Source organism: Myotis yumanensis, unplaced genomic scaffold (genome assembly GCF_028538775.1).
Source record: "Myotis yumanensis isolate MYYU_CA2020_CCGP unplaced genomic scaffold, mMyoYum1.0.hap1 SCAF_4, whole genome shotgun sequence".
In the NCBI taxonomy this organism is placed as follows: Eukaryota; Metazoa; Chordata; class Mammalia; order Chiroptera; family Vespertilionidae; genus Myotis; species Myotis yumanensis.
The window spans coordinates 45347587-45375530 of NW_027223755.1; the positions used below are offsets into that span (position 1 = coordinate 45347587).

Below are 27944 nucleotides of genomic sequence, written 5' to 3' on the forward strand. Positions count from 1 at the left end.
TCACTATTTTAGAGCCTAGAGGTTGATCTATGGCAATATTTAAAAAATTCAGAAACAGTGAAACTTTTTATCCCCAAAGGATATTTTAGACAAACCTTTGTAATATAAATGTGACAAAAGGTGAGCTTCTTTGCTTAAAATGTGCATCAAGAGTTCCCCTCCCCCCAGTAGCTCTAGGGGGTCAATTGAACACAGTTTAATAAAAATCACTGTGCTGAGATACAAACTTGAAACTCTGTTAATATCCTGAAAAAAAAGTTTTGTTTTTTTTCTTAATTCTCTTTTTGTACCAGAAGTAGGATAAGTGACTTAGGCTCTGTTCTGCTGATTAAGTTCTATGTGAGTTTTTATCTTTTCACATTCATTATTATTTCATCTGTTTTTTAACAGAGAGTGTTTATTGGTGAAGTAAATACTCTATGCCCCTTACATTGTGTCCCTTAACCTCTCTGTGCCTCAGTTTCCTCATCAGTAAAATAGAGTTAAGCCACCTTCTTCTCAGGATCCCAGTGAGAGTTAAATGAGGTCATATGTTGAGAACTTCCTCCTGCCTGGCATACTGTAAGTGCCCAGGAAAGCTGGCTCTAACTAACAGAGTCACTGAGTGTCCAAAGTGTGAAAGGTATGCAACAGCTTCTACCTTCCACATGGCCTTCTTTACCCGTGCTCTTTCAGAGACAGTTCCTAGAAGCTACTGGTTCTGAGAAAGTCACATCTTACCAACTCTTGATGATTCTCTAAATACATTGGTTCCCACCGAGACAAGTGTGCATTTCAGGACCACCAACTAAGAAGCCTTTAAACAGCGGTTCTCAACCTGTGGGTCGCGACCCCTTTGGTGGTTGGACGACCCTTTCACAGGGGTCGCCTAAGACCATCCTGCATATCAGATATTTACATTACGATTCATAACAGTAGCAACGTTACAGTTATGAAGTAGCAACGAAAATAATTTTATGGTTGGGTCACAACATGAGGAACTGTATGTAAAGGGCCAGAAGGTTGAGAACCACTTCTTTAAAAGAAATCTATCTGAATCTATATAATCCAACTTCTTTCTGCCGCCTCTTGAGTTTCCTTGGGGGGTTCCAGACAGTCATCATTTCGGGGTAGGGGTGGAATGTGTTTACACAGCTGCCACCCCACCCCTGCCTCATTCCTCTAACTCAGTGGTTCTCAACCTTGGCTGCACATTAGAATCACCTGGGAATCTTTTTAAAATCCTGATTTCTGGGCCTCATCCTCTGGAAATTCTGTTTCTTTGTTACTAATGTTGTGGCCCCACCCCATAACAAAGAAACAGAATTTCCGGAGGATGAGGCCCAGAAATCAGGATTTTAAAAAGATTCCCAGGTGATTCTAATGTGCAGCCAAGGTTGAGAACCACTGCTCTAACTCCTCTGAAGAATCACCACGGTGACCTGTAGGAAAAGTTTCTCCCAGGTCCAAGACCAAGATCTTTTTTTAATAGTGATTTGATTTCTTTTGGAACATAATTATATTAATTGAATGGAATAAAACGGGGGCCGATTTACCCACTGCTTTACTTAAAAGGTCCTAAGAAAAGGTAGATGGAGGCTGCATGGTTCCTGTGTGAGAGGAGCACAAGAGCTGGCCTGCCTGAGCTTGAATCTCAGCTTCACTGCATAATAACCTTATGACCCGAGGCAAGTGACTGCACCTGTCTCCACTTCAGTGAAGATAACCACCTTTCTCCAGTGTTGCGGGGAGGGCTGAATGGGCTGACTCAGGTAATGTACTTTCCATTGTGCATCACACTGTAATGTAAGTATGTTAGTATTATTGCCACAGCTATGTCCAGCACAACTTGTCCCAGAACTAGAGACAATCTTAGTGTTTTGTCAACTCAGAGTTGTCTGTTTTGGTTAATAATTTTGAGAATTTACATTAATCCATGTTATCAAAGGTTTATGGATAAAGAAATAGATTTAATTCTTATTATTTTAGACTTAGAATAAGCAAATTGGGTTATCATAGCTATAAAGAGATTAAGGAATGCATTACAGGAAAATAAATTGGAAAATAAAATTTGAACATTTCACTAACATGGTGAATGACATTCTTAATACAAACATACTTTGCAGGATTTTAACTATAATGGAGGCTTGTTTCCAAAGGTATGGGGAAACCAAAACATTAGCATGAGTCATTCTTCTTCATTAAGTTGTAATTAACCACACAGTCCTTAATTATTGGAACTGTCTTCATGTGGTCAAAGGGTAGATCTCAAATCTACTTGTCTCCACTCAGACCACTTCCACTTTGTGGTGAAGTATAAGGTCAAGCTATCTGTAATTTGCAGAAAGGACACTGTTGGTTAATGTCTCCACTTAGTAAAAAATATACCAAATAATACTGTCACAGAGTCAATCCTGGAGGCAAAAGGGATCTTGTGATTCTTTATTTAATAAGCGATCATGAAATGATGGCATTCAATGTGCCGAGTATTAAATTTAATGCTCAAATAAAATGAAAGTTAAGTCAAACACAAATGCCCAGGTGGGCAAGGCTGCGGGAGCACCACTGTCCTGAGGACAGCAGGGAGTGGGAAGGACATGCCCATTCTAATGCATGAACTGGCTCCCACTGATGTTGTCCAATGGGAATGCAGGCTGAAAGATAGCACTTCTTTGAATTTTTCAACAAACAAAAGGTTTTAATGTTAAAAAGTCCCCCATCTTAAAATGTATGCAACTAACTTAAACTTTGGAAAAAAGTTATATGAGAAAAAGTGGCCACATATCAGTGATGAGGATTCAGACTTGGAGAACATTTGCATCTGGGAACCTGCACATCCCCCTTGTGCCCACCTGTTGGTGCTGTGTGTCTCCAGATCTCAGACCAGGGTCATCTCCTTGCCTCTATCTGCATTTCCTTCTTTTCCAGGTGATCTCGTCTAGTCTCATGGCTATAAATACCACTTATGTGCTAACAATTCCAAACTTTCTAGTAGTATATTTTTCCTGAATATCAAACTTAGTAAACCAACTACCTGCTGGTCATAACTTGCATGTCCAATAGATAACTTGAGTCCCCCCCTCCTTTGTCCAAATCTGTTCTCCCAATCTTCCTCAATTTAGTTTATGCCCAGCAGTAACTTATTGAAATTGTATATCAATCTATAATCATTTCATTTCTTGATTTTTCTATTTATAATCATTGTGTATGTGTATATAGGTATAATTATATGTGTACATATCTAGTGTAGCAGCTATATAGTTGAAGAAAGATATTACCACATTTGACTTATATCCATAATTTAAAGATACTGCTTTTTTGAATGCTTCTGTTTAAGGTAATAACATGTAATGTTATCTTTTCTCTGTAGAATTCCATAATTTTCCTATTAGCAGTTATCATAATCAATAGTTTTAAATCCACAGAAATGCCTGTCTCTCACTAGACTATAAGCTCAAAGAAGACAAAGCCATGTGTTCTGTTTATCATTCCATCCCCACTGGCTATGTATAATAGGTGCTTATTCGACACTGAATGTTTATTCCCCTCCTCCCACCACTAGCAAACTCATTTGTTGAAACCTGATCCCCTATGTGAAGACATTTGAAGGTAGGGCCTTTGGGAGATGGTTAGTTCATGAGGGTGGAGCCCTTGGAAATGGGATTAGTACCCTTATAGAAGAGACCTGGGAGCAATCCCTTCTCCCCCTCAGTGATTTGAGGACACAGAGGAAAAAAAAATGACAATTTATGAGCTAGGGAGTCAGCTTTCACCAGACACTGAATCTGTCAGTACCATATTTTTGGAGTTCCCAGCCTCCAAAACGATGAAAAATAAATTTCTGTTGTTTATTAGCCACCCAGTATATGGTACTTTGCTGTAACAGTATGAATAAGTGTATAAATGTATGTGTGCAGTATGTGAGTATTTTTACATCCTATATAATAAAAAGCTAATATGCAAATCAACCGAACAGCAGAATAACTGGTTGCAATGACGCACACTCACCACCAGGGGGCAGACACTCAATGTAGGAGCTGCCCCCTGGTGGTCAGTGCGCTCCCACAGGGGGAGCACTGCTTGGTTCACAGCTGGAGAGCACAGCAGCAGTGGCAGGAGCCTCTCCCACCTCCGTGGCAGAGCTAAGGATGTCCAACTGACAGCTTAGGCCTGTGAGGAGCGGGCCCAAGCCATCAGTCGGACATCCCCCAAGCGCTCTTGGACTGCGAGGTGGCTCAGGCCAGGCTGAGGGACGTACACATAGACACACACACACACACACACACACACACACACACACCGAGCACGAATTTCTTGTGCTGGGCCACTAGTATGTACATATTTGCCTATATATATATTTTCCTTCTGGACTCCTTTATTATATTTGTATGGTGATATTCTTAGTTTGACCAAATGATAAGCCTGTATTCAAGTAGTAGGTTCTTCTGACATTTTTGGGTTCATGTCTTATAGTAAAAGAGATTTTAGAATTAGTTATCTAATACTCACGATGTTGCTAATTCTTATGATTTCATGATGAAATTCTGATACTTTATAGCTGATTGTTTCTAGATAGAATTATTAACACTATATATTTATCTAAATGCCTTTTGGAAAATATACTTGATATTTGTGAATTTTTCATTTGTGGCTGTAAATAGCATACTCTGTCTTAAAAAGACAAAATGAATTAATTTAACTTTTCATAATAGACTCATAGAATCCAAATGAGTTTTCAGTGGAAGAGAGAAAATTAAGCTGGAGTAGCACTTATCTACTTCTCCCATTAAACTTTGGCTCAGTGGATGGCTTGTGTTCATACATTTTTAAATTCACTCCGCTTCTTTTGATCCACTCTGTACCACCAGATCCCGACTCTGCAGATATTACATAAGGAACAAGATAGCATTGCAGTGACCAAATGTAAAATGACTGCTCTTCAAAGCTGCATGCACACATTAGAAAGATTGCTGCGTCCTGCCTCTGATGGACCCTCATGGAGAGTAAGATGTTGTGTGCAGTGTGGGAGCCATGCATACGACCAATTACCCAATCTCATAATCCTCTTCTTCATCTGCTGCCTCTCATTCTACGAACTGAAACTATTTCCCTGACATTTGGGAAGACTGACTAGAACTTGATTAGGAATAATACCAGGATCTTGGTCCTGGATTTATTCAATAAACATGTATTGACCACCTACTATGTGCCAGGTACTGATTTAGGTGACTTGGATACATCAGATGTCTCTGCCCTTGTGAAACGCACCTTGAGATGGACACAAATTATTATGCAAAATAGGTAAAGTCATTAACCAGTGCTACAGAAAAAAGGAAAAGATGTGAGAGAGATTGGGGTCCATAGGAGCAGGAGAGTGCAATAGGCAGGGAAAATTCATTGAGAAGGTGAGAAATGAGCCCATACTTGAAGAGGGGAACGGATTAGCCAAGAGACACTGTTCCTCATTAGCCATGCTACCAGGGACAAGAAATATAAAATCTCTGGGTCTTGATTTCTTTATTTGTACAGTGGGATATTAATCTAGATATCATATATTGAAGTCATCGTAGGTCCTTAAATTCTATAAACTATGGTTTAGCTTTTATCAACATTATAATGAAAGCAGTCATCTAGTTAATGTTTATTAAGCCTACACAATATGTCATTGCATTGCTAAATGCCATGGATACCACAGGATTTAAGAAATGCTCATTATGATAATGGTAATTTGGATGTATTCCATTACATTCATCCATTTATTCAACAAATATATATATATACTAGAGGCCTGGTGCACAAAAATTTGTGCACTCGGGGGTCTCTCAGCCCAGCCTGTGCCCTCTCGCAGTCTGGGACCCCTCGAGGGATGTCCACCTGCTGGCTTAGGCTTGCTCCCCGGGGGGTTGTGCCTAAGCTGGCAGTGATACATCCCTTGGGGGATGTCCACTTGCCAGCGGGCCTAAGCTGCAGTTGAACATCCACAGAGCTGCTGAGGAGGCAGGAGAGGCTCCCACCATCGCCGCTGTGATGCCGTCAGCCTGGCTTGTGGCTGAGCAGAGCTCCCCCTGTGGGAGTGCACTGACTGCCAGGGGGCAGCTCCTGCACTGAGCATCTGCCCCCTGGTGGTCAGTGTGTGTCATAGTGACCAGTCATTCCCAGTCGTTCTGCTGTTAGGGTCAATTTGCACATTACCACCCTAACGGGTTTGGCTCAGTGGATAGAGTGTCGGCCTGCGGACTGAAGGGTCCCAGGTTCGATTCCTGTCAAGGGCATGTACTCTGGTTGTGTACACATCCCTAGTAGGGGGTGTGCAGGAGGCAGCTGATCGAAGTTTCGCTATCATCGATGTTTCTAACTCTCTATCCCTCTCCCTTCCTCTCTGTAAAAAATCAATAAAATATATTTGGAAAAAAAATTGCATGTGCACATTACCCTTTTATTCTATAGGATAGAAGCCTGGTGCATGGGTGGGAGCCTGCTGGTTTGCCCTGAAGGGTGTCCCAGATCAGGGTGGGCAGGGGACCCCCGGCTCCCTACGATCACCCACGTCGCCCCTGCTCACGATCGCTGGCTCTGCCCATGCTCAGGCCTAACACCTCTGGCCAAGGCATTAGGCCTGGGCAAGGGACCACCAGCACCCCACTATCACCAACTCAGCCCCTGCTCCCTGCGATTGATGGCTCCTCCCTAATGCCTCTCACCCAGGCATTAGGCCTGGGCAGGGGACCCACAGCTCTCCAAGGGTCCTCCTGCTCCACCCCTTCCCAGGCCTAACGCCTGTGGCCAAGGCATTAGGCCTGGGCAGGGGACCCCAAGCTCCCACCATCAGCGACTCTGCCCCTGGTCCCCATGATTGCTGGCACCGCCCCTGCCCAACTGCAGCCGCCCCGTGATCACTGGCACCGCCCCTGCCCAGGCCTAACGCCTCTGGCCGAGGCGTTAGGCCCGGGCAGCGGGGACCCCCAGCTGCAGCCGCCCCTGCCCGGCCTAATCCCTCTGGTCGAGGCTTTAGGCCCAGGCAGGGGACCCCCCCAGCTGCAGCCGCCCCCTGATTGTGGGCTCCGCCCCTGCCCAGCTCCCATCGCTGGCTCCACCCCTAATTCCCGCTATCACTGGCCAGTGCGGCAGAGGTGCAGGATTCTCTGATCATGGCTGGGGGGCAGGGCAAAGGCGGCCCTGGGGGCCGCCTTTGCCCTGCCCCCCGCTCTTAGCTCCCCCCTGGGTTTCCGATCACTGTCAATGCCAGGGGGCTTCTGCCGTGCTTTCCCTTTTGCCTCCCTGCATTGTGCCTACATATGCAAATTAACCACCATCTTTGTTGGCAGTTAACCACCATCTTGGCTGGTGATTAATTTGCATATCTCGCTAATTAGCCAATGAAAAGGGTAGCGGTCGTACACTAATTACCATGTTTCTCTTTTATTAGTGTAGATATATCACATACTATGTTCCAGGCACAACTATATAGTTGTGGTGTTAAAAATCTGACCATCTGATGGGGAAATGGAGCTATTTTAACAAAAAAGTAACCCATGCTAAGCGGGGACAGAGCAGTTATTTGAGACACACAGGATAAAGGAGCCAACCCCCTGGATGGGGAATGTCCACTTCTGCCAAGGATTCTAGATATACATTATTTTTCTACCCAGAGAGATAAACTTCTGACAATTCTTCCCTTAAAAACTATTACTGTGTTATCTTTTGAGAAAGTGACAGTACATTTTACTTATTAAACAGAGGGCAACAATTTTATTCTTGTTATTTTAAAACTATTTTTAAAATTATAAAAGAACAACATTTAGCTTATCTGCGTCCACCTACTAAGTCTATTAAAGGAAAATTACTTAAGTTTGAAAAGCTTCTGTGTTTACAAGGAAAGTGAAAGGACTGGATAATATCTAATACTATTGGGGGAAATTTTCATTTGTGAAACTAAAGAGGACAAAGAAGGCAACTTATAGAACGTTTACTTCATTAGAACTAAGGTTCTGTTACAAATAAGTTTGAAAAGCATGAGCTTTTCCACCAGTTTTTGTACCTCCTTTTCCATGTCAGTGAGGAAGCAACAAACATGATGATGATAATAACCGTCATCTATTGAGAGTTTATTGTGGGCCAGGCTCAGTAGTAAGCACTTATCCATATATTATCCAAATATTGCCTAATTTAATTCCTACAAAGCTCTACGGAATAAATGGTGATTATGCCGATTTTATAGGTGAGGGGAAGGAAACTTGAAGAAATTAAATGTCCAATATCTAAAGTCAGTAGTGGCATTGGCGGGGAAAGTCTCTAACTTGTCGGAAGACTGCATTTGGCCACCAGAGGAAGGACGCCATTGGCTCTCGGACCTGAATATGGTCAAGCAGTTTTGCATTCACTATTTTGCTTTTTACATTGTTTAATGGGCAAATGGTCATATGACTTCTCTGGTGTCTATGTAAATGTCTCCTTAAAAACAGGGTTAAAAAAGTATATTCTTTATCTTTGAACATCTACTGGTAAGTAAAAGTATACAGAAAGAGTTTTTGGACCTCATCCACGTATTTATTTAAAAGAGACTTTTGTGTGATTTGGTATTCCATATAAAACTCTTCCTAATGGTCTCAGGTTTCAAAGGAGTTAGAAGTTGTTTGACTAGGCATATCAGGAAACGAGGGATGTAATGTATTAGTGGAAAGTGTTGTAGAGACAGTATTAACAGCAGCTATCTCTTCCTGTAGCTATATTTTAAGAAATTACTGTCTTCTACATTGGGAACTACATTAGCAGACTCCATGGACAAGTAAAGCTTGCTTTCAAACAGCTTCAATGAAAAAGTTAAAAGGCATGAATGAGTATATGTGCACTTTTTATCAAAGGCTGTGTCTTTCTTCGTGGGAAACTGGGAGAGTTTCCTTTTTCATAACCAGACACATGCTTTTCACCAGAAACACTGCACAGGCTTCTATACTTGCATTTTCTTTCCTGGTAATTCCACTTTTTTAAAAGAAAAAGCCAGATTAAATGTTTTTGTTCCCATGTATCTATAGCCACTCCCATAACAAATTTGGGAGGAAGCCTTCAAAACATAATTAGGTAACTCTTATGCCTGAGACTCAAGAACATACTATCAAAGTGTTGAACATCTTCCTCAAAGCAGCTTAGGGGAATTTGGGAATAATGTGCATATTGCCCTGGTGTCATCTGGGCCTGGGAATACAAACATAGAAATTTAATAAACATGGGGAGACAGAAAAGGTGTTTTTGCAGTAATGCGAATTCTGAACAATTTTCTATCACTGAGAGGAGCCCATTGTGCTTATCAGTACAACTCAGGAATTTGAAAGCCAGATTTACTAATTTAGTCATCTGACTGCAGAATTCTTATAAAATTTTATGAGGGTTTAAGCTCCTTTAAATTCCTCTGGGGCCATGTTTGACAAATGAAAGTTTAAATATAAGAAACTAATGTTTGACAAATAAGAGTTTAAATATGAGAAACTAGTATTTCAAGTGAGGAATGCAGATTATCTGCTGTAATGATTATCTCGTGTGCTATACATGTTATTTTTGCATTGTAAATGACAACCAAAATTATGTCAGGACACTTGGAGGTGTTTCTCTGGAGGACTGAAGATATGAATGGTCAACCTAAATGCTATCATAAAGGAAAAAGAAAACTTTTTATTAGATGAAAAATAACAAGAACAGGTATTTGGAGCAATTTTAAAATAAATTAAGATGTATGGACATAGCATCATAATCCTGACTCAAATTACATTTCAGTATAGGCTTCTACAAGCAAAAGGTAGGCTGTTTAGTTTTATTATTTGAAAGCTATGAGTAACTTTCTAAGAATATGAATTTACAATTAAAAAATGAACTATCAAGTTATTTTTTTAATTTGATAGTGTATGCAATAATGTGAATTCTGATACTTCGTGTCAGAAATTCCTTTGCACTAAATTCCAGCAGAGTATATGGGATGGAAAGGCTGGGGCCACAGAAGTTTTCCTCACTGACGAAACTCAAGTCTAATTTAAAGGCTCCCCAGGAGTAACTTTTAAAATGTTAATACACTCCCAAAATAATATTTGCATACTCTGAGTGCACTTTAAACTAAATGGCTTGTACATAGTTCATAATATAACAGATATCTGTCTAATAATAACTTGAAACCACAGCTAACGTTAATTTTACATCAGCTTTAAACCTGCTATTGTTAATCATGACTCAGTATTAACCTTTTGGCTGAACTGCATTCTGTGACTAGATGTTAAAAAGATGTTGTTCCTCATCAGAAATCTCTCTATGTAAATATAGTGTCTGGGAAACAGCTTTGATTCCTCTACTGTATACATTAAAAAACAGCTGAGTCAGCAGCTTGCATAGTACGATTTATGATTATATAATTCCTTTTCACAGCCCAGCAAAAAACATAAAGCTGTTGGAAGCCAAAAGAACTGAAAGAGATATATCTAAAACAGCAAGCTATTGTCAAATTCAGAACTCTATTTGTGTAGTCACAATATGTACAGGAAAATACTTCTAGCCAGACTTACACTACCATTTGACCTTCACAACTCATACTTTGCAACAGTGGATGCAATTTTCTGAGACTACACTTTTGACCTTGAGGATATAACTTGATGTTTTATGTCTCTTAGCAAACCTATAATGCTTCTGGTCCCCAAACTAAGTTCATCTAAAATTAATGTCATCATATGTTTAAACTGTTAAATCCTGTCATTCTTCTTTTAATTATTCAGCACACCAGGGCAAAGAGAGAAGCGACAGCTCCTTTAGAACGATCTTTTCCTTATTGCATAAGTCTCTTAGCTTTCTGAGTGCAGGATGCCCCTCATCTGAAGCTGGGACTGAGGAAATAGCTGCATTGCACTGCAGCCCCAAACCTTGTTACAGCTCTAAGGCTGAGGATTCAGCTGAGCTGAACAGAAACACGCAGAGGCAACATACTGGTCAATCGGAGCTAAATATTCACCAAAGGAGATTATAACGCGGTGAGTTACTTTCTCCTGAAGCTTAGCTTGTCTGACTTTCATTTTCACATAGTTTTTCCTAATGCTTACTCTAGCAGCATGACCTTACATCATAAGTTTTACTTCCTATTTCTCCCCACCCCCTTTGCCTTGCACTGAAATAAACTTTATGTCCTCTGTTCTACTTACAAGAAAGGTAGCAACTGTGCTAAAAAGCCTGGAACAATTACATCAATTCCCTGCAGTCGGACATTCATAAGCCATTCCACTTTAATTGTCCCCAATTCCTGACTCTACGGTCATGCTATCGCATTCAAAAGCCAGGGAGCATGTTCACCAATTAGCAGAAAGGAAAGGGAAAAGTCAGTGCAGCAGAACTAATGAAGAAACACAAACCCAGCATCTCAACTCTAAGTAACTTGAAATTCGTTTGACGTTCGTAAGAGAACCTGTGTTTTCTTACCTTGGATGTGAATAACTCTGCCATGATCTAGAGTGTAGTTGTCTGAAGGATGATCAGCCCAGCAGATGGAGATCAGCACCAGAAGAAGTAGGCTCTTCATCTTTATAGCCCCAAGAATCTTCTTCACTGTGAGAGCATCACATACAAAGAGGCTTGTGAGATTTGGAGCCCTTCGGAGTGTTGCACTGCACAACTTATTGCTGCCTTACCATCACAGAATGGGTCTGTAAAAATGTTTAACCCAATCTGTTCAGAAAGTTTCTGTAGCTGTCTTTGGGAGCCGAAGACTGCAGCTTTGAACAATTTCACTTTCCCTCATGTAGCCAGAGTCCAAATAGTGTTTAACTCTATCTTTGCAGAATTGTAAAATTTAAGACAGTGTAGTTTTGCTAACAGAGTGCTATAGCAAGTTACAAAGATATGTGGCAAGGATATAACAGACTTTTTTTTTAAAAAAAAGCTGTTTGAACCTCTGAATTTGAAGTATAAGTTCATAAAACAATTTTATACATATCTGGAAACTTGTCAGTGAATGTTAAACCAGGGCAAATAGAGAATATTTGCATGAAACTAGACAATATCATTCATTTTCCATGTGGCTCCCTAAGCAGGTTAGATTTGCTTGTTCTAAATGGAAAAGAGGACAAAAAAAAAAAGCCTGATTAAGCAGAAGCAGCATTTTTGTTACAGATTCAGTTACCATCTTAAACACTGCTTGGGTCTATGGTGACTAGTTGAAAGTTATGGACAAACTAGGTTAGAGTTGTATGTGCTACCACTGCAGTCATCCTGATTGATTTTTCATTCATTTCCACCTAAAATGCTGACGCACCAACTTCGAGTGCCAGGTAGGGTCTCTGCAGTCAGCTGAGCCACAGCTGCAGGGAAGGTCCCTGCCAGGCTCCCAGGGCAATTAGGCAAATGAAGAGCTGAGGCTGACATCAAGGAGCAGCTCTGGTCCTGAGTGAAAGAGGCAGAGCCATCACCTGTCTGTCCTCTATTGCAAGACTGATGGATACAAAAGGACACAATCCACCCCCCAAACTTTGTCATGGGAAGGACCATTCCAAGTGATACAAACCTTATGACCTTTGCAGTTTCAGCAGGGCAAAAATGTCAGTGTAGCTGCTCTGTTTTAGTGTGGAAGCAGAGGCAAATATTAACAAGGGCTTTCTTTTTCTCTCACGCACACAGCAGCCTTCACAATGCCTGGCTATTTTTAAAACTGAAATTGCACAGTACTGGCTTCTCCCACTAATTTGTTTTTTCCAGGAAAGCCTGACTCCCTGGAATACTTATTAAAGAGCCCTGAGCCTGTTCCTGGAGGTCCTCCCAGGCCAGCCTCTGCTCCGGAGCCCAAGGTACTGTCTGCAAAGTTCCCCGAGTCTCTCTTGGGACCACAACCTCTCTGCTGTCTCCCCTCTAAAAATTGGCATTGTTGTGATGCTTAGGGCTTCAGTTTTTCATGTTTGCTTTAACCCTTTTCTTCTTCCTCATTGTGCTGCAGAAAGAAGATTGTGGGCGAGCAAACTGAGAAACTTACTTTTCCAGGAAACAAAGTGTCACCTTCAAAATTCTACCTGATTTACTCATATTGTCAGAAGTTCACTACTGGCTTGTGTTTCTGAGGATTTTTTGGAGAAATGATTATTTTTTGATGCTACTGACTTTTGTCCATGGAATACCATTATTAAATATTAGAGGCCCGGTGCACAAAAATTAGTGCACTCTGGGGGGTCCCTCAGCCCGGCCTGTGCCCTCTCGCAGTCTGGGACCACTCAGGGGATGACCACCTCCTGGCTTAGGCCTGCTCCCCAGGAGATCGGGCCTAAGCTGGCAGTCAGACATCCCTCTGGCAGCCCAGGAGCCCTCGGGGGATGTCCACTTGCCAGTGGGGACCAGGCCTAACTGCAGTTGGACATCCTTAGCGCAGCTGAGGAGGCGGCAGAGGCTCCCGCCATCACTGCTGTGCTGGCAGCCGTCAGCCTGGCTTGTGGCTGAGCAGAGCTCCCCCCATGGGAGCGCACTGACCACCAGGGGGCAGCTCCTGCATTGAGCGTCTGCCACTGGTGGTCAGTGTGTGTCATAGTGACCAGTCATTCTGCTGTTAGGGTCAATTTTTGCATATTACCCTTTTACTATATGCCTGGTGCATGGGTGGGGGCTGGTTGGTTTGCCCTGAAGGGTGTCCCGGATCAGGGTGGGGGTCCCACTGGGGTGCCTGGCCAGCCTGGGTGAGGGGCTGAGGGCTGTTTTCAGACTGGCCACACCCCCTTCAGGGTGGAGGTCCCTGCTGGAGTGCCTAGCCAGCCTGGGAGAGTGGCTGATGGCTGTCTGCTGGCTGGCCAGAGCCCCTTCAGGGTGGGGGTCCCTGCTGGGGTGCCTGACCAGCCTGGGTGAGGGGCTGATGGCTGTTTTCAGGCTGGCCATAGCCCTTTCAGGATGGGGGTCCCGGCTGGGGTGCCTGGCCAGCCTGGGTGTGGGCCTGAGGACTGTTTGCAGGCTGGTCAAGCACCCCCAGCAGGGACCCTCACCCCTTAAGGGTGTGGCCAGCCTGGGTGAGGGGCTGATGGCTGTTTGCAGGCTGGCCATGGCCCCCAGCCACCCAAGCTCCCAGTGGAGGCTGGCTGGAAGCAGGTATCTGGGATTTGTTTATCTTCTATAATTGAAACTTTGTTGCCTTTAGCGGAGGCCACAGCCAGCTCAGGGCAGGCGGGAAGCTTGGTTTCCTCCATCACCTGGGCAACCAAGCCTCCTGCTTGCTCCAGCTCCGTGGCTGCCGGCTGCCATCTTGTTTGGGTTAATTTGCATATAGTCACTCTGATTGGCTGGTGGGTGTGGCTTAAGGCATAGGGATGGTACAGTCAATTAGCATCTTTGTCTTTTATTAGTGTAGATTATCTGTTTTCAGCCCAGAACATGCTTTGAGTGAACAAATATAATAAAAGTGATTCTTTTGGAATTTGGAATATAATTGGGACAATTATACACACAAACAAAAAATAATGAGCAAACCAGCACAAATTTATATATCTCCTTTAATTCCATACCAAAGTATTAAAAAGTATGCCACTAAGTGCTCATTTCATTGAGTTAAGGTATTAACTGTTCAAGGGTCTAATTAAATATGCAAGCATGGGGGGGGGGGTATAAATAATAATAGTAACTACTTTTAACTGAATATCTATTATTTGCCAAGTGCAATCTATGCTAAGCATTGTGCATACAATGGCTCATGCAATCCTTGTAATAATACCATGAGACAGATATTTCCATTTTCCCTGACACACTTTCTTGCTGGAGGTCATACATTTAGTAAGCAGCAGCGTTTATATTTGCTTTCAAGCAAAAGCAATACCCACATTGAGTTGTGCTTATTTTCCAAAAAATAAAAAATAAAAATAAAATAGAAACTTATTTGTTTTGTTGCCTTTTTAAATTTAGGCTCTTTAACTTGAACCTGCTATGATCTTAAAACTTTGACTTATGTTACAGTGAATATAAGCTTTTTTTTTTTTAGACTTACATGTAAGAAGTCAGATGGCACTTTGCTTAGCATGCTTGTGCCCTGCCTTGCTTATGACACCACCTTGGTGCCATGAGCACTTCCTTGGTGGCTCATTGTGTGCACACACATGTGCATTCACACACACACATCAGCCTCAATTTTAAAAAGCTGAGGATATTGCACATCTTCAGTGATCTGTGATTAGAATAGAGGCATATATCAGTGAGCACTACCAAGTACCTCACTGCCATTAATACACACCAGGTAGGAGAGAGTCTAAATTATCTTTGCCATCCTGGCTGCATAACAACCGTCTCACCAAAAGATATGACACTAGAAAATTGAACTTTAAGAACACCATCTTCAGCCCTGGCTGGTGTGGCTTCAGTTGGTTGGGCATCATCCTGTGCACCATAAAGGTTGCCAGTCTGATTTCAGGTCAGGGGACATGCCTGGGTTGCAGGTTAGATCAATGTTCTGCTCTCACAATGATGTTTCCCTCTCTCTCTCTCCCTCTCCCTTTCTCTTTCTCTAAAAATCAATAAAAATATATTTTTTTAAATTTTCTAAAAAGAATTTAAAATGGGCAATTTAAAGGACTAGAAATTTTGAAATCTTTCAAGTTATTTTATTCTACATTGCTTTTGTGGTATGTTCTAAGATGTCACACAGAACAAAAAATAAGGTTACTAGTTTACTTTTAAAAGAGATTATACAAACAACAGGTGGCCAAATATGAGGCTCTGCATCTATTATTTAACATAATTGTGTTAGATAATGGATAAATTAGCCTAAGTGGAAGGCATGCATACTTTTTTCTGTGCCTGGAGAGCTAATGTCGCATATTTCCTTACATGCTAGGCACTGTCTCACACATTCAACTGTTATTTCTTAGAACAACTCAGTTGAACTAAGTGTATTAGCACACACCTTTCACAGTTCTGGAAACCTCAGAGCAGTAAAGTCCCCAGCATGTATAGCGAGGAGCTTGGAGTCTGGGCAGTGTTCCCCAGAACCTGCACTCTGTACCCCCTTTGTCTTGTGTACCCTGAGGAATGTCACCAGCTTTCATGGCCAGCTCTCATGTGTTTTTCAAAACTTCGCTCACACAAGCTCGAATGCCCGCCTCATCCCTCTTCATCAGCTGTGGGTGTGTAGCACTGATCACAGCCCTGTTTGCACAAGACACCAGTGAGTGTAAGTCCCACTGCTTTCCTCACTGCCCACCCCGCACCCAGCACTGTCCTGTGGGCCGAGAGGAAGGATGGATGGGAGAACCAGTTACAAGGACTAAAGGAGCCAAAACTGAGGGAGATTTTGCTCCATTTGAAGATTATGTCTTATTATGTGGAGGATCGAGAAGAGCTACTTTTTCTTCCATCAAGGGTATAATGACATGAACCTGTTTCAATTTAGTGCTTGAAATTTAGTTTTAAAATTATGAGAATCAATGTAAAGTTTTCTAGAAATCGAAGGAACAAAGAAACCACAAAATATTAAACAGAAGAATCTTATTACAGAATTATTTTAAAGTAGATGAAATCTTCTCCTCCTTGATACCCTTTAAGTCTGATCTACTTACGGGCAGAAGAGGGTTGGCCAGTTTTTCCTAAAAGCTGGTCAGTGGTGCAGTGAAATGAACAAAACAACAACAAAAAACTGCAAAATGTACTTTTCCATTGGGTTAAGTTAACTCAATTTAAACAAGTGTTCTTTTTTCCTGAAGTTTCTTTTCTTGCTGTTTTGCTGTTAGAAAGACCTTCATAGAATTATAAGTTTTACACTGTTCAAATTATAGATTATTTTATCCTTACTTTTTTCTCTAATGGCAACCTTATGCTGGGTCATTGATTGTTTTATTGCTGTTGGTTGGCTTTGTTTTCTGTTTTAACTCTACAGGTATGTACAATCCAGAAGTCAGGCTGCTGACCCAAATGATGGCTAAAGACCTCAGACTAATGATGCATTTGAATTGCTCAGCGTGTGCAGGACAACTGGATCTTTACTTAAGCCCCAGGATTTACTCACACAATGGCAAAGAATGCAGAACTGCTTGGACTATAACCAATGCTCAAGAGAGAAGCCATGATTGGAAAAAAAATCTTTGTTCAACTATACAACAATAGCTCTGCTCAGGGAGTTAGTCTATATAAACTCCAAGCGAAGGTAGCACTCTCCCAGTCATCTTGCCTTGATCTATCGAAGTGCAAACTACTGAAGCAACTAAAGAGCATTTATAATGCCCCGAATAGATGTCCAGCCATAGTCGTCATGGTGACCTCCTAATCTGGCCCGGTCAGTCTACTGCTTCCTTTCCCTTGGCATGATCCTCTGGCTACCTGAGAAGCTGGGAAAATGTCCTAGATCAGGAAGAAGAAAACACAAGTTCTACTCCGGGTCTCATGTCCATTACATTAGGTCTCAATGTTGTCACCCATGAAATAGTAATAGTAATAATAATAAATTCTCCCCAGGGTGAAAAGTATTTTCGAAAAAGTATAAAAACTAAATAAACTATTGTTCTCGAGATGGCATGACCCACCTCAAACTTGACTAATTTTTATGGATAAACATAAGAAAAATAACAACCTAAAGATAACTTCATCTTAGAGACAGGTGAGTTCTAAAAGTTCACTATTTGGAGTGAGTGTAGGTGTCAAAGCAAAGTATGGGTCCTGGAGCAGAAGATATGCCAGGAAACTTGCTAAAAAAGCAAATTATTGGGCCATACCCAGGATCTCTTGAATCAGAAAGTAGGGGTGGGGCCTATTGATCAGTATTTCACAAGCCCCACCCTCGCTTAGGGGAGTCTGACAGGCTCAAATTTGAGAACCACTGGTCAAAGACTTTAAGAATGGTGGTAGGGCCCGAGCCGGTTTGGCTCAGTGGATAGAGCGTGGGCCTGCAGATCAAAGGGTCCCGGTTTCAATTCTGGTCAAGGGCAAGTACCTTGGTTGCAGGCTCCTCTGTCTTTCCCTCTCTCTTCTATTCTCTCTAAAAATCAATGGAAAATATCCTTGGGTCAGGATTAAAAAAAAAAAAAGAATGGTGGCAGACAGAGACTTGACTTGGGGTAGTGAACACCCGATACAGTACACAGATGCTGTGTCGTAGAATTGTGTACCTGAAGCCTGTGTAATTGTGTTGACCAGTGTCATCCAAAAAAAATTTAATAAAATGAAAAAAGTTTTACCTACCAGGTGTTTTTCATCTGCAATGGAGCTTCAGAGAGTCCATAAATCCCTGGAAATAATGTTTGCCTATGTTCATTTTTCTTCCCTCATTTTCCTTATTTTTTTTTTTCCTACAGTGCACATGTGTTTATTTTTTAAACTGTTACATTAAAACACTGGAAAGAAATGCACACAACATGCTAATTATTTTCTTAAAATATCAGACAGATGGATACTTTCCTCTTATTTTATAAACTTTTCATAATGTTGCTATGTTTATAAAATTAAAAATGCAGAAAACTAGGCGATTCAATTTGGAACAATTTCCATCCAAAATGGCTAATGATTTGAAAAATACATTTGGCATTACAAAAGGTTATTTGCCATGATTTATATTCTCTAAGTTTGGCATGACTGTCACGTTACTGAAACAGTCGGAGACACTTTCTGAGTCTCTCTGGACTTCTGACAATTCAGCACGTCTGATGTTGAGGTTCCCTCAGTGCTTCAGTTCTGGGCCCATTGCTGCTCTCTAAAAACAATGCGGTGGAAAGTGGATAGGAATGGAGTGAAAAAGCGAAGAATTTATAGAGGAGATATTAAGAGAGGTAAATAAAGAGGAAGAAAAGGCCACTCAAAAATAAGAAGGGCAATAAAATAGTAGCAAAGGAATAATAAAGGGAATATTTGGCACACTGTCTCTGAGTTTGAGGAAATAAAAATGCCACAAGAAAATGAGTACTGGATTATAATTCCCAGAACCAAGAATGTCCTAAGACGGCTTCTCTAAGAAAGATTACAATCTCTAAGATTTGTAATATAGCCTACAATTACTGCTGAAGTACAAGTTAGCCACTTGTATAGAAATTGCTTAGGTAATTTCAAAATGACCACTTTTTTTTAGTATCACTTTATTGTAGATATTTCTACTATTTACATGGTTTCTTTCCTACTTAAAAGTCTCAGAAGTCTCAACAAGTCATAAATTTGTGCCATTGAGGTAAAACTTGAAAGGTTGAATCTAGGACTCTCAAGATTCTCAGAATAAACTGCATTTTAAAATGTATGAGTCATTTCTTTCTCTCTTCCTCCTCTGCATTTTGTATTTAGCCCATTTTTCTTTCATCTCCCTCCTCAAATTTTCCATCCTTTTACTTTTTCTCTTGGTTTTTTTTTTTATATTTCTATTTCTCCATTCATTGCCTACAAATCTGACTCATCGACTCTTCATTTTTTCTCTTCTCTCTTCCTTATGTATTGTTATATTTATTACATTATTCTGATATTTGTCATGATCACATGATTCACCATCTGAACCAGGGCACAGAGTGATCAGGAGAATATTTATAATGAGATGGGAAAACAGTAACATGTAAATTGAGGCTGTCCCAGGAAGGTGGGGAGCTATGCAGAGGGTGTAAAGGAGGAAAGGCAGAATTCAGTTTTATTTCTTGCTCTGCCACTTTCTAGTTGTAGACTGTGAGAGAAGCCACCCAACTGCTTCAAGTTCAAGTTTTTCATCCATCAACTGGAATATTTGATGACAAATGTCAAAGCCTTACACATATTAGTTCTTCTTCTTCTTCTTCTTCTTATTATTATTATTATTATTATTATTGCTATTATTATTATTATTTTATTGGTGATATCAGGCCCTCCCTTCTATTCCTATTGTGTTTTAGGACAGTACTCTTCAGCAAAAGTTTCCTGGATTTTAAAAAGGATAATAACAATACTGTTTGTTTAGTAGCATTTCTATTCACTTTGCTCCTGGCTGGTTATTCCTCACCAGCTCTCAGAGAATATTGATACAGTTTAGGACAAACTCTGCAAACCTTCACTTCTTAAAGCACATTTAAGGTCTCCTTAGTGGTGGTGTTTGAATATCTAGTGTGTAGGGGGAAAACAGAGCATATACATACGAAGTGCAGGACTTACTTGGACTGTTCTTTTTTTGTTTCTGGGTAACTAATAGTCTGGTACTGCTGAACAAATAAACAAATGAAACACATATAGCAGGATTCTGACACTCATAGGTTAAAAATTACATGAAAATCTATCCTAAAGGTGATGCTTAAGAGTTGTAAACACTTCATTCAACATTTATTTGCACACAATACCTTCAGTTGGAATTGTATTCTCCAACCCAGGTCACACTGAGGTTGGAAATGAAATTTATAGATAAAATAAGTGTAGTATTGCATATTTATTTTTCATTATTTGACTTATTTTCCCACTATTAAGAGAGTTGGCAGAGTAAATATGCCTCTCCAATCTTGTGGTATGTCTTCTTCAATCAGGAATCTCTTCAAAGGGGTAATAGTAGTGGACAGGTAGTTGTCAAAATCCACTCATATGACAGGGAAGAAAGAATATGAGTTGTAACTATAGTAAAAAATCAACTTTCTTGTCATGGTGTGTTCTTAGTGCCTTTTGCATGTGTAGCCATATCATACGGGTAAGATGGGGTGTATCCACAGAAACACCAATTTGTTGTGTCATGGCTACTTAAAAACGTTTTCCCCCTATGCATTTATACGGGCAGTCACTAAGACTCTTTTCAGGTCATGCTGAAGAAATCCTAGATTTGCTCTCAGTATATTCCAATATTCTAGTTCTAACTCTAGCAGATAATTAATTCACAATATGTTAGAGAAAAAATATGGTCTAACAGCTGGACAAGGAGACTTACGGTCACAAAGCCCTAGAGTGTAGTAGAAGTTGGTGCAGTAGTTTCGGTATGTTTCTGTGAGTTCTGTCTGTATACTATCTGTAGGTGTTCTCACTATCTACTCAAATGTTTTCAAGCTATATGAGATTTCTAAGTCTCCAGGGTCAGGAGGGAACCTGTCTCTTAAAATTAATAATCTGGTTCTTAAACAGATAGTTGTTAGTGGAGTAAGTCAAGAAATATATGTTAAGCAATACATTTTGATAATAATGGTGATATTAAAAGAAAGTAAACATCTTTCCTTCTATTTATCTTTGAGGAACTTATCCTACTTCTAATGACTTAAAGTCAAAATTTTACTATAGCTCATTAAAAATTAGACTATAACCAATGTAAATATTACATTGTTCTATTCTTTAAAATGCATCCTTCATGGAATGCAGGAGAAAGCATTCATTTTCTGTCATTACACATCAAATATTGTAAAAAATCAAAGAATCTCATGAGCTAGTCTTAAAAGCTGATTAAATCTATCAGAATATAAATTAGTTATGCTGCAATTTCTCAGACTACCTCAGAATGTCTTTTAGTTTAATGTGAAAAATGTTGTCATGGTGTATCGACTTTATAATAACGATTAAAATATGGGAGCAATAAGCCCACATGCTTGATGTAATTTTGACTAAAATGAAAATTTCAAAAAAAATTTTGTTTGTTTCTGGCTTAAAGTAATCTCCACAAACAACCTAACAAAACACTCAAAAGAGTATGCTTTCTAGGCATGCTTGTATTGAAAGGACGTCATCTTAGAGATTCATTCTTTCTTGATTCCATAATAAAAAATTTCAGTAGCATCAACCACAAAGCATTATATTGAATAATACAAAATTACACTTTACAAATACTTCTTAATGTATGAAATCAAATAACTCATTGTCATTATCAATAATAGTAAATGATTTCTGAATACTGACAAGGAATTTGGCACTAAATTAAGAACTCTACCAAGGCAGACATATTTCCTAGTGAATTACAATTCAAATAGAACTTAAACAAGGTCACTTTAAAGAGAATGAAACACCCCTTTTAGCCAACAATGTATAGTAAACAGTTTTTTCCTGAAACATTATAAAAGAATGCATTACATATGTATACATATATATAATAAGAGCTTAGATTGCTATCTCAATAGTTTCTAACAAATAAAAAATCCCCAAAGCAGACAAAAGCAAATAAAATTAAACAAGTTCCATTTTTTTTATTATTCTTTTACATCATTTAAATCCATGGACAATGACTCTCCTCTCTCTGTTTTAAAGTTCAAATACAAATAAATTGGCAATTGTTAGGACTGATTTAAATGTAGGTTACATAAAAACGAGTGTAAGATCTAGCTCATACACACACTACTAAGTGACTACAAACCTGAATTTTAGGCTTTATAATTGGATACAAAAGTTTTTAAAATAAATATTTAGAAATAAAGGTTATAGAGCTAGAAAACTGATCATAACATCAACTTCAGTTAAATCAGAAATATTTCTAATTAAGCTACAAAATCAATATTTTAAGACTCCATTTCATTTAAAATTTTAGCATTTCTTATAAAGTTCAAAATTTCAACAGCTGTCAGTTAAATCCATTAAGCTGTCAGTTAGATCCATTATATTCATACTGGATCTAAAATCATCTTACAAGACACTTTGGTGGCAATGCAAATAACACGTTTTCTACATATGCAAATCCATCTCTAAGCTCATCACTGCACCCCACATGTAATTCTAAACTAGTCGACAAACAACAAGAATCAGGCAACTCACATATACTTTAAACGGTGATCATACTCTGAGATGGTGTAGAAAGATTTTAAATATTTGTCAATTCTGATTTTTTACTAACTACAAGGAAGAATTTTATGACTGGTGATTAACTGATGTATCAGATTATATTAAGTCATGATAAAAACAAAAATAAATCCATTAGTGATCTTTAGCAGCAGAAACTTCTCTCTCCTCTCCACTTGATGCAGCCCCCGCCCCCCTTGGCTGTCACTTTTAAGATATCTTCCAAGACGCTGAAGCAGGTTTACCATTGGTCCACATCCTACGTCAAAGCATGATCTCATCAGAATTCAGTTCTTTGGCTTATGGGGAACAGAGCCTGTTCCAGCCCCAGTGTCTACACAGCACAAAAAGGGAGACCACAATATTCTCCAATTAACTTGGCAAACATTGACAGCTAAGCTCATTAAGTTGATCTTCCAAACTGGTTTTGTGATGCAAGACACAAACCCAGAATTTATTTTAATAGGCTTTTAAGTTATAGTAATCTTTGAGAGTGTTTTTTAAAGCTTTTAAAACTTAATAATCTCATTTACATCTTCTTTAGCTGAGAAATTTGTTCATTCTGCAAACTAAGATCATTGGACCCACCTTCTTTACAGGCACTGAAGCTCAGCCAGTCAGTTAGAACTGACTCAGAACTAAATAATCATTTATGAGTATAACACAAAAACATGGGCTGTATTTTCACAGGAGAAAGTAGGGACAGCAGGTATACCTAAATCTCAAAGTTTTCTCAATGTCCTAAATACCATAAAATTACTATCCCACGCTTCCCACAGACTCTCTCTTTCAAGCTGGCTCCAAAATCCCAGCATTAGAGTTACCAATACAAAGTTCCTCAAGGTCTTTTTTATTTCAAACTTGACCATGGTTTTGTAACATATTATGGAGAGCCTCAAGTCCATGATCGTGAGAGTAACAGAGCTCCTGGCTGGGTCCTGTCAATGTCAAGAGAGAAGACGCAACCATAAAACCAAAGTTTCTCTCTCCCATGATTTCCATTAAAAAAAAAAATGGTCGTTCCATGAACAATTATATTAAAGACCCCAATTCTCATCAATGCTAGGCAAATGACAGTTGAAGGTTATTTGCATACTAATGATTATTAAATAAACTCTTCCACCTGTTAACCTTAGCAGATACATAGATGGATTTATATATAGGTGTTGAAATGGAATCCCGAGAATATAGGACCTAGAAAGCAAGGGAAAGGTAGCATTGTACAACTCTTCAAAAAAAGAACTGCTAGTCAAAGGTTGTAGAAAAACCTCACATACACTATGTGACTACACACACCACTGTCAGTCATCACCCTCAGATTAGGTAATAGCTGCATACCCCAAAATAATGTTTAATGCACACAATACAGCAAATACTGAGAGAACTAAGGAAGACATGAATGTCACAGAAACAATGTCAATGGCTGGTTCAGAGACTGGCTTCTAAAAATGGATGCTTTGGTAGGCAATTGTTTGAAAGGTGCAAACTCCTACCAATGAGAAGCAAGTAGAAGAGAACATGAAAGAGGAGGAGGAGAAGCAGGAGTGGGACAGGGAACCGAGGGAGAGGGGGTGGGGAAGGAAGAGAGTAGAAAAAGAAGACAGACAAGGAGGGCAAGGGGGAGGGATGGAGGAAGAAAACTCAGCATCTGGGAAGAGGAGAAGCAGTGTCCCTTAGTGCCAATGGACCCCTAAAAGTCAGCCAGCAGCACAGCCACCGGAAATGAGAGAAATGGCCTGAAAGTCAGATATCACAAGAGAGAAAAAAAAAACAGCCAGAGAGGCTAAGTGAACCAACCATCTGAACAGATCCAGGGAGAGAAAACCTAGCTTAAATATCTCAGGGGCTCCTAAATCATGTACTGTGCCAAAGGAAGCCGCAATCTAAGTAATTATCCATCCACAGGCACCAGTTTATGCCGGGCACGTGGAAAAAGGCTCAGCTTCAGATCCCAAAGCAGTCACCCTTCAGGGAGGCTGAGAAGCAGTGGAACAGAGCAGGATGCCAAGTGCACACAGGCATACTCAGGATACTTCCGTAGAAAGAGAAGGGTCTCTCCACTAAGCACAGGGAATGGCACCCCTGGAGATGTGCAGAGCAGTAGCCTTGGCAGGCACCTCACCCAGCCTGAGGGGACGAGAACGGTTTTGCAAAGATGATTGCTCAGATGGATCTGCAAGAGGAGAGCTAGCTAGAGAGGAGGGGGACAGACACTGCTGTCTACTAGAGTAGCACCTGCAGGGGAAATGAGCTGTGAGAGGGCTTGGGCTGCTTGTGTGACTGCACGGAGCTCAGTGGGACTAGAGAGGAGGGTAATCAGAGGGACTGGCTGGAGACCAGACTGGTGCTGGCAGTTCTTCTAGAGCAGCGGTTCTCAGCCTGTGGGTCGTGACCCCTTTGGCGGTCGAACGACCCTTTCACAGGGGTCACCCAAGACCATCCTGCATATCAGATATTTACATTACGATTCATAACAATAGCAACATTACAGTTATGAAGTAGCAACAACAATAATTTTATGGTTGGGTCACAACATGAGGAACTGTATTTAAAGGGCCAGAAGGTTGAGAACCACTGTTCTAGACAAAATGCCACATCCACCACACATTACCCACCTTATCTTTACATATCTCATAGTAATGTCCTAAAATTACATCTGTGTTCGAGATCATGACAAACAGGATTGTTCTAATCATGTCATATATATGCTGCTTACAAAGGAAGATGAATGCAAAACTTATCTAATAAACAAATCATCACAATTCATACAAATGTAGAAAACCATCACACAATTTTCAAATGAATGATGAAGCACCTGAAAGTGTTACAAAGTTGAAACTGCCTGAGGACAAAAACCATATTTGATTAGTCGTTATAGTCCTGGCATCTAGCAAGTTTCCAGTGAGTGTTTGGTGAATGACAAAAGAGATGGGCATTTCTGCGTCCAAAACACAGCTGATGGGAGGGTGCACGAGGGTTAACTTCACGTTGTGTTGATTGCTGTGACCCTTTCTGGCCTGCCTCAGCCTCAACCTGTCATGGGCCAATCTTGCAAGTTTGCTGCTCATTTGAAAAGTATAATCTACTCTGACATAAAAGGACCACTTTTTGGCCAAAAGCAGGCGATTCCTATACCTTTCTACCAGTATTTCCATACACGTTCTTGAAGTTCATTTGTTGGGGGACACACAGTATAAGAGCTGTTAAGGCATTTACGTGGGCTCTCCTTGGTAACTGTCCACCTCCTCCACCTCCACCGCTAATGCCCAGCCCACTTTATGGATAGAGTATGCTCACGCTGATGGATAACAAGCACAGTGCTAGCCATTGAAGGCTCAGTGAGAGTGGGATTGATTTGCATCAGCATTTCCTATTTCGTTTCTTCTGGTACTCTGGAGAAGGTTTGAAATGGTGCTACCACCAATGGCAGACTCAAAACAAATATAGTCAAATAGGGTAACAAGAAAAGAACAAGACTCCAGGCCAAGTTGTCTATCTCGTTTCCTCCTGCTTCCTAATTTTAAATTTGCTTGAGGATCATGTCCTTTGATGCACCCCTTGCAGGCTTATTTGCCCGCTGTCTTAGGGAAAGGTATGACCGGTGCTAGTGGCTGTTATTAGTGGTCAAACAGTGGAAGGGACAACAAGACCAGAGTCAAATATAATCTCCTTCGTGAGACTTTCGAACTCTGCTTGTCCTTTCCTGCCAAGCTTATGGGAATCTCTCTCGGCTTGTATGAGAGAAAAATATAGTGAAATCCACATACTTTATCTGAATTGGTCATAGTAATAGCAGCAATGAAGTAAGAAGGCTCAGTGTCATTGGATTTTAGAGAGTAATTTATAGCAATGAATAAATTCACAGGCATCTATGTCGCCTGCTAATGCTGACTGGAAATGCAATGCATCAAATCCAATGAAACACACCCACCTGTCCTATCTCTCACCCCACGTCTGCCACTGGAGACAGTTCAGCTAGTGAACTTAGGAAAGCGTCCTGAGTCTACTGCTGGACCAAAGGGTCGGAGAAGTAAAGCGTTGGAGAAGATAGTAAAGCAGGTGGGATGCAAAGTGACACAAAACAAAAGAAGGTCATTTAAATTATGGGAAGTTCAAGGGCAGGGTAAGTTTATTTCCTCCACATCTGGAAGGGTGTGTTGGGTTTTTTTTTTTCATTCCTGAATTTCAAGGGAAGACTTTCATTCTGTAAAAATGCCATTGATAACAAAACAAAAAAAAAATTAAAAGGAGGTTTAAGTTGGCTGTTTTAAAGTTAAAGTAGGTAAGGTGACAGGTATTTTGTCATCTATCTATATATCTCTATATTAAAATAATACATTTTTATTGATGTCAGAGAGGAAGGGAGAGGGAGAGAGAGAGAGAAACATCAATAATTAGAAAGAATCATTGATCAGCTGCCTCTTGCATGCCCCACACTGTGGAGAGAGCCTACAACCTGGGCATGTGCCCTGACGGGGAATCAAACCCTGACCTCCTGGTTCATAGGTTGACACTCAACCACTGAGCAACACCAGCCAGGCTATTTTGGTATATAAACAAAAGAGGGAATGTACTTAAAACAATGTAAAATGTAACTGGTATTAAAAAAGGGTAACTGGTTGTTAAAAAAAAAAAACAGGAAAAGAGGAAAAGACAATAATCTCATTGAACCATTAACTTCAGTGATCTGATCTAGTCAAAATCAATTTTTAAAAACTGCAAAATTGGCAAATATTCTGTCTGTATGTGGTGAATGGCCCAAGGATGCATCTGCTTGCAGTTTCTCCCATTGAGGAGAAAAGCATCGCCCTCAGTTAGAAACTTCTTGAGCACAATTTGCATTTTTAGTAATAGTTTATGAAGGTCCTTGCAAAATAGCCATTATAGCCAAAGCATAAATTTCTGTTTAGCCATATGCATAGGCAGAATAGCTACTTACTGACATTTTATTTAAAGCATGTATTCAACAATATTTTAAAGGCAAGTATATAAAATGCAACCCATGGCCCCAAATATCTCTCACCATTATGGAATGACCTCTTTAATTCCCATTGGATGGCATCGGTGTCATCCTAATGTGATTAGACATTTAATGTCCCCGATAAAGTACAACTGCCTTGGTCAGAGCAATGCCCACATTGTATATTTTCAATCCTCGAACCTCCAGCAAATAGGGTGGAAAACGTCCTCATGACTATTTCGCAAGTTATTTCTGTCAATGTTAATGTTTGGAACATCCTATTCTTTAATTCACATAATGAAAAAAAGAGAAATACATCAGGAGATTGACTAATTTTTGTGTTAGAATACCTAGTCTCAAATGC

The 27944-nt window shown here is 40.3% G+C and overlaps 1 protein-coding gene across 1 annotated transcript in view; it reads right to left on the bottom strand.

The window, feature by feature from the left end:
* Positions 1–27944, bottom strand: part of HAPLN1 (hyaluronan and proteoglycan link protein 1) — a 74641-nt gene that overhangs the window by 17385 nt on the left and 29312 nt on the right. Inside the window, exon 2 of the mRNA XM_070412294.1 lies at positions 11425–11550. Coding sequence (XP_070268395.1) covers positions 11425–11524 — 100 coding nt within the window. The 5' untranslated portion in view covers positions 11525–11550. The remainder of the gene's footprint in view (positions 1–11424; positions 11551–27944) is intronic.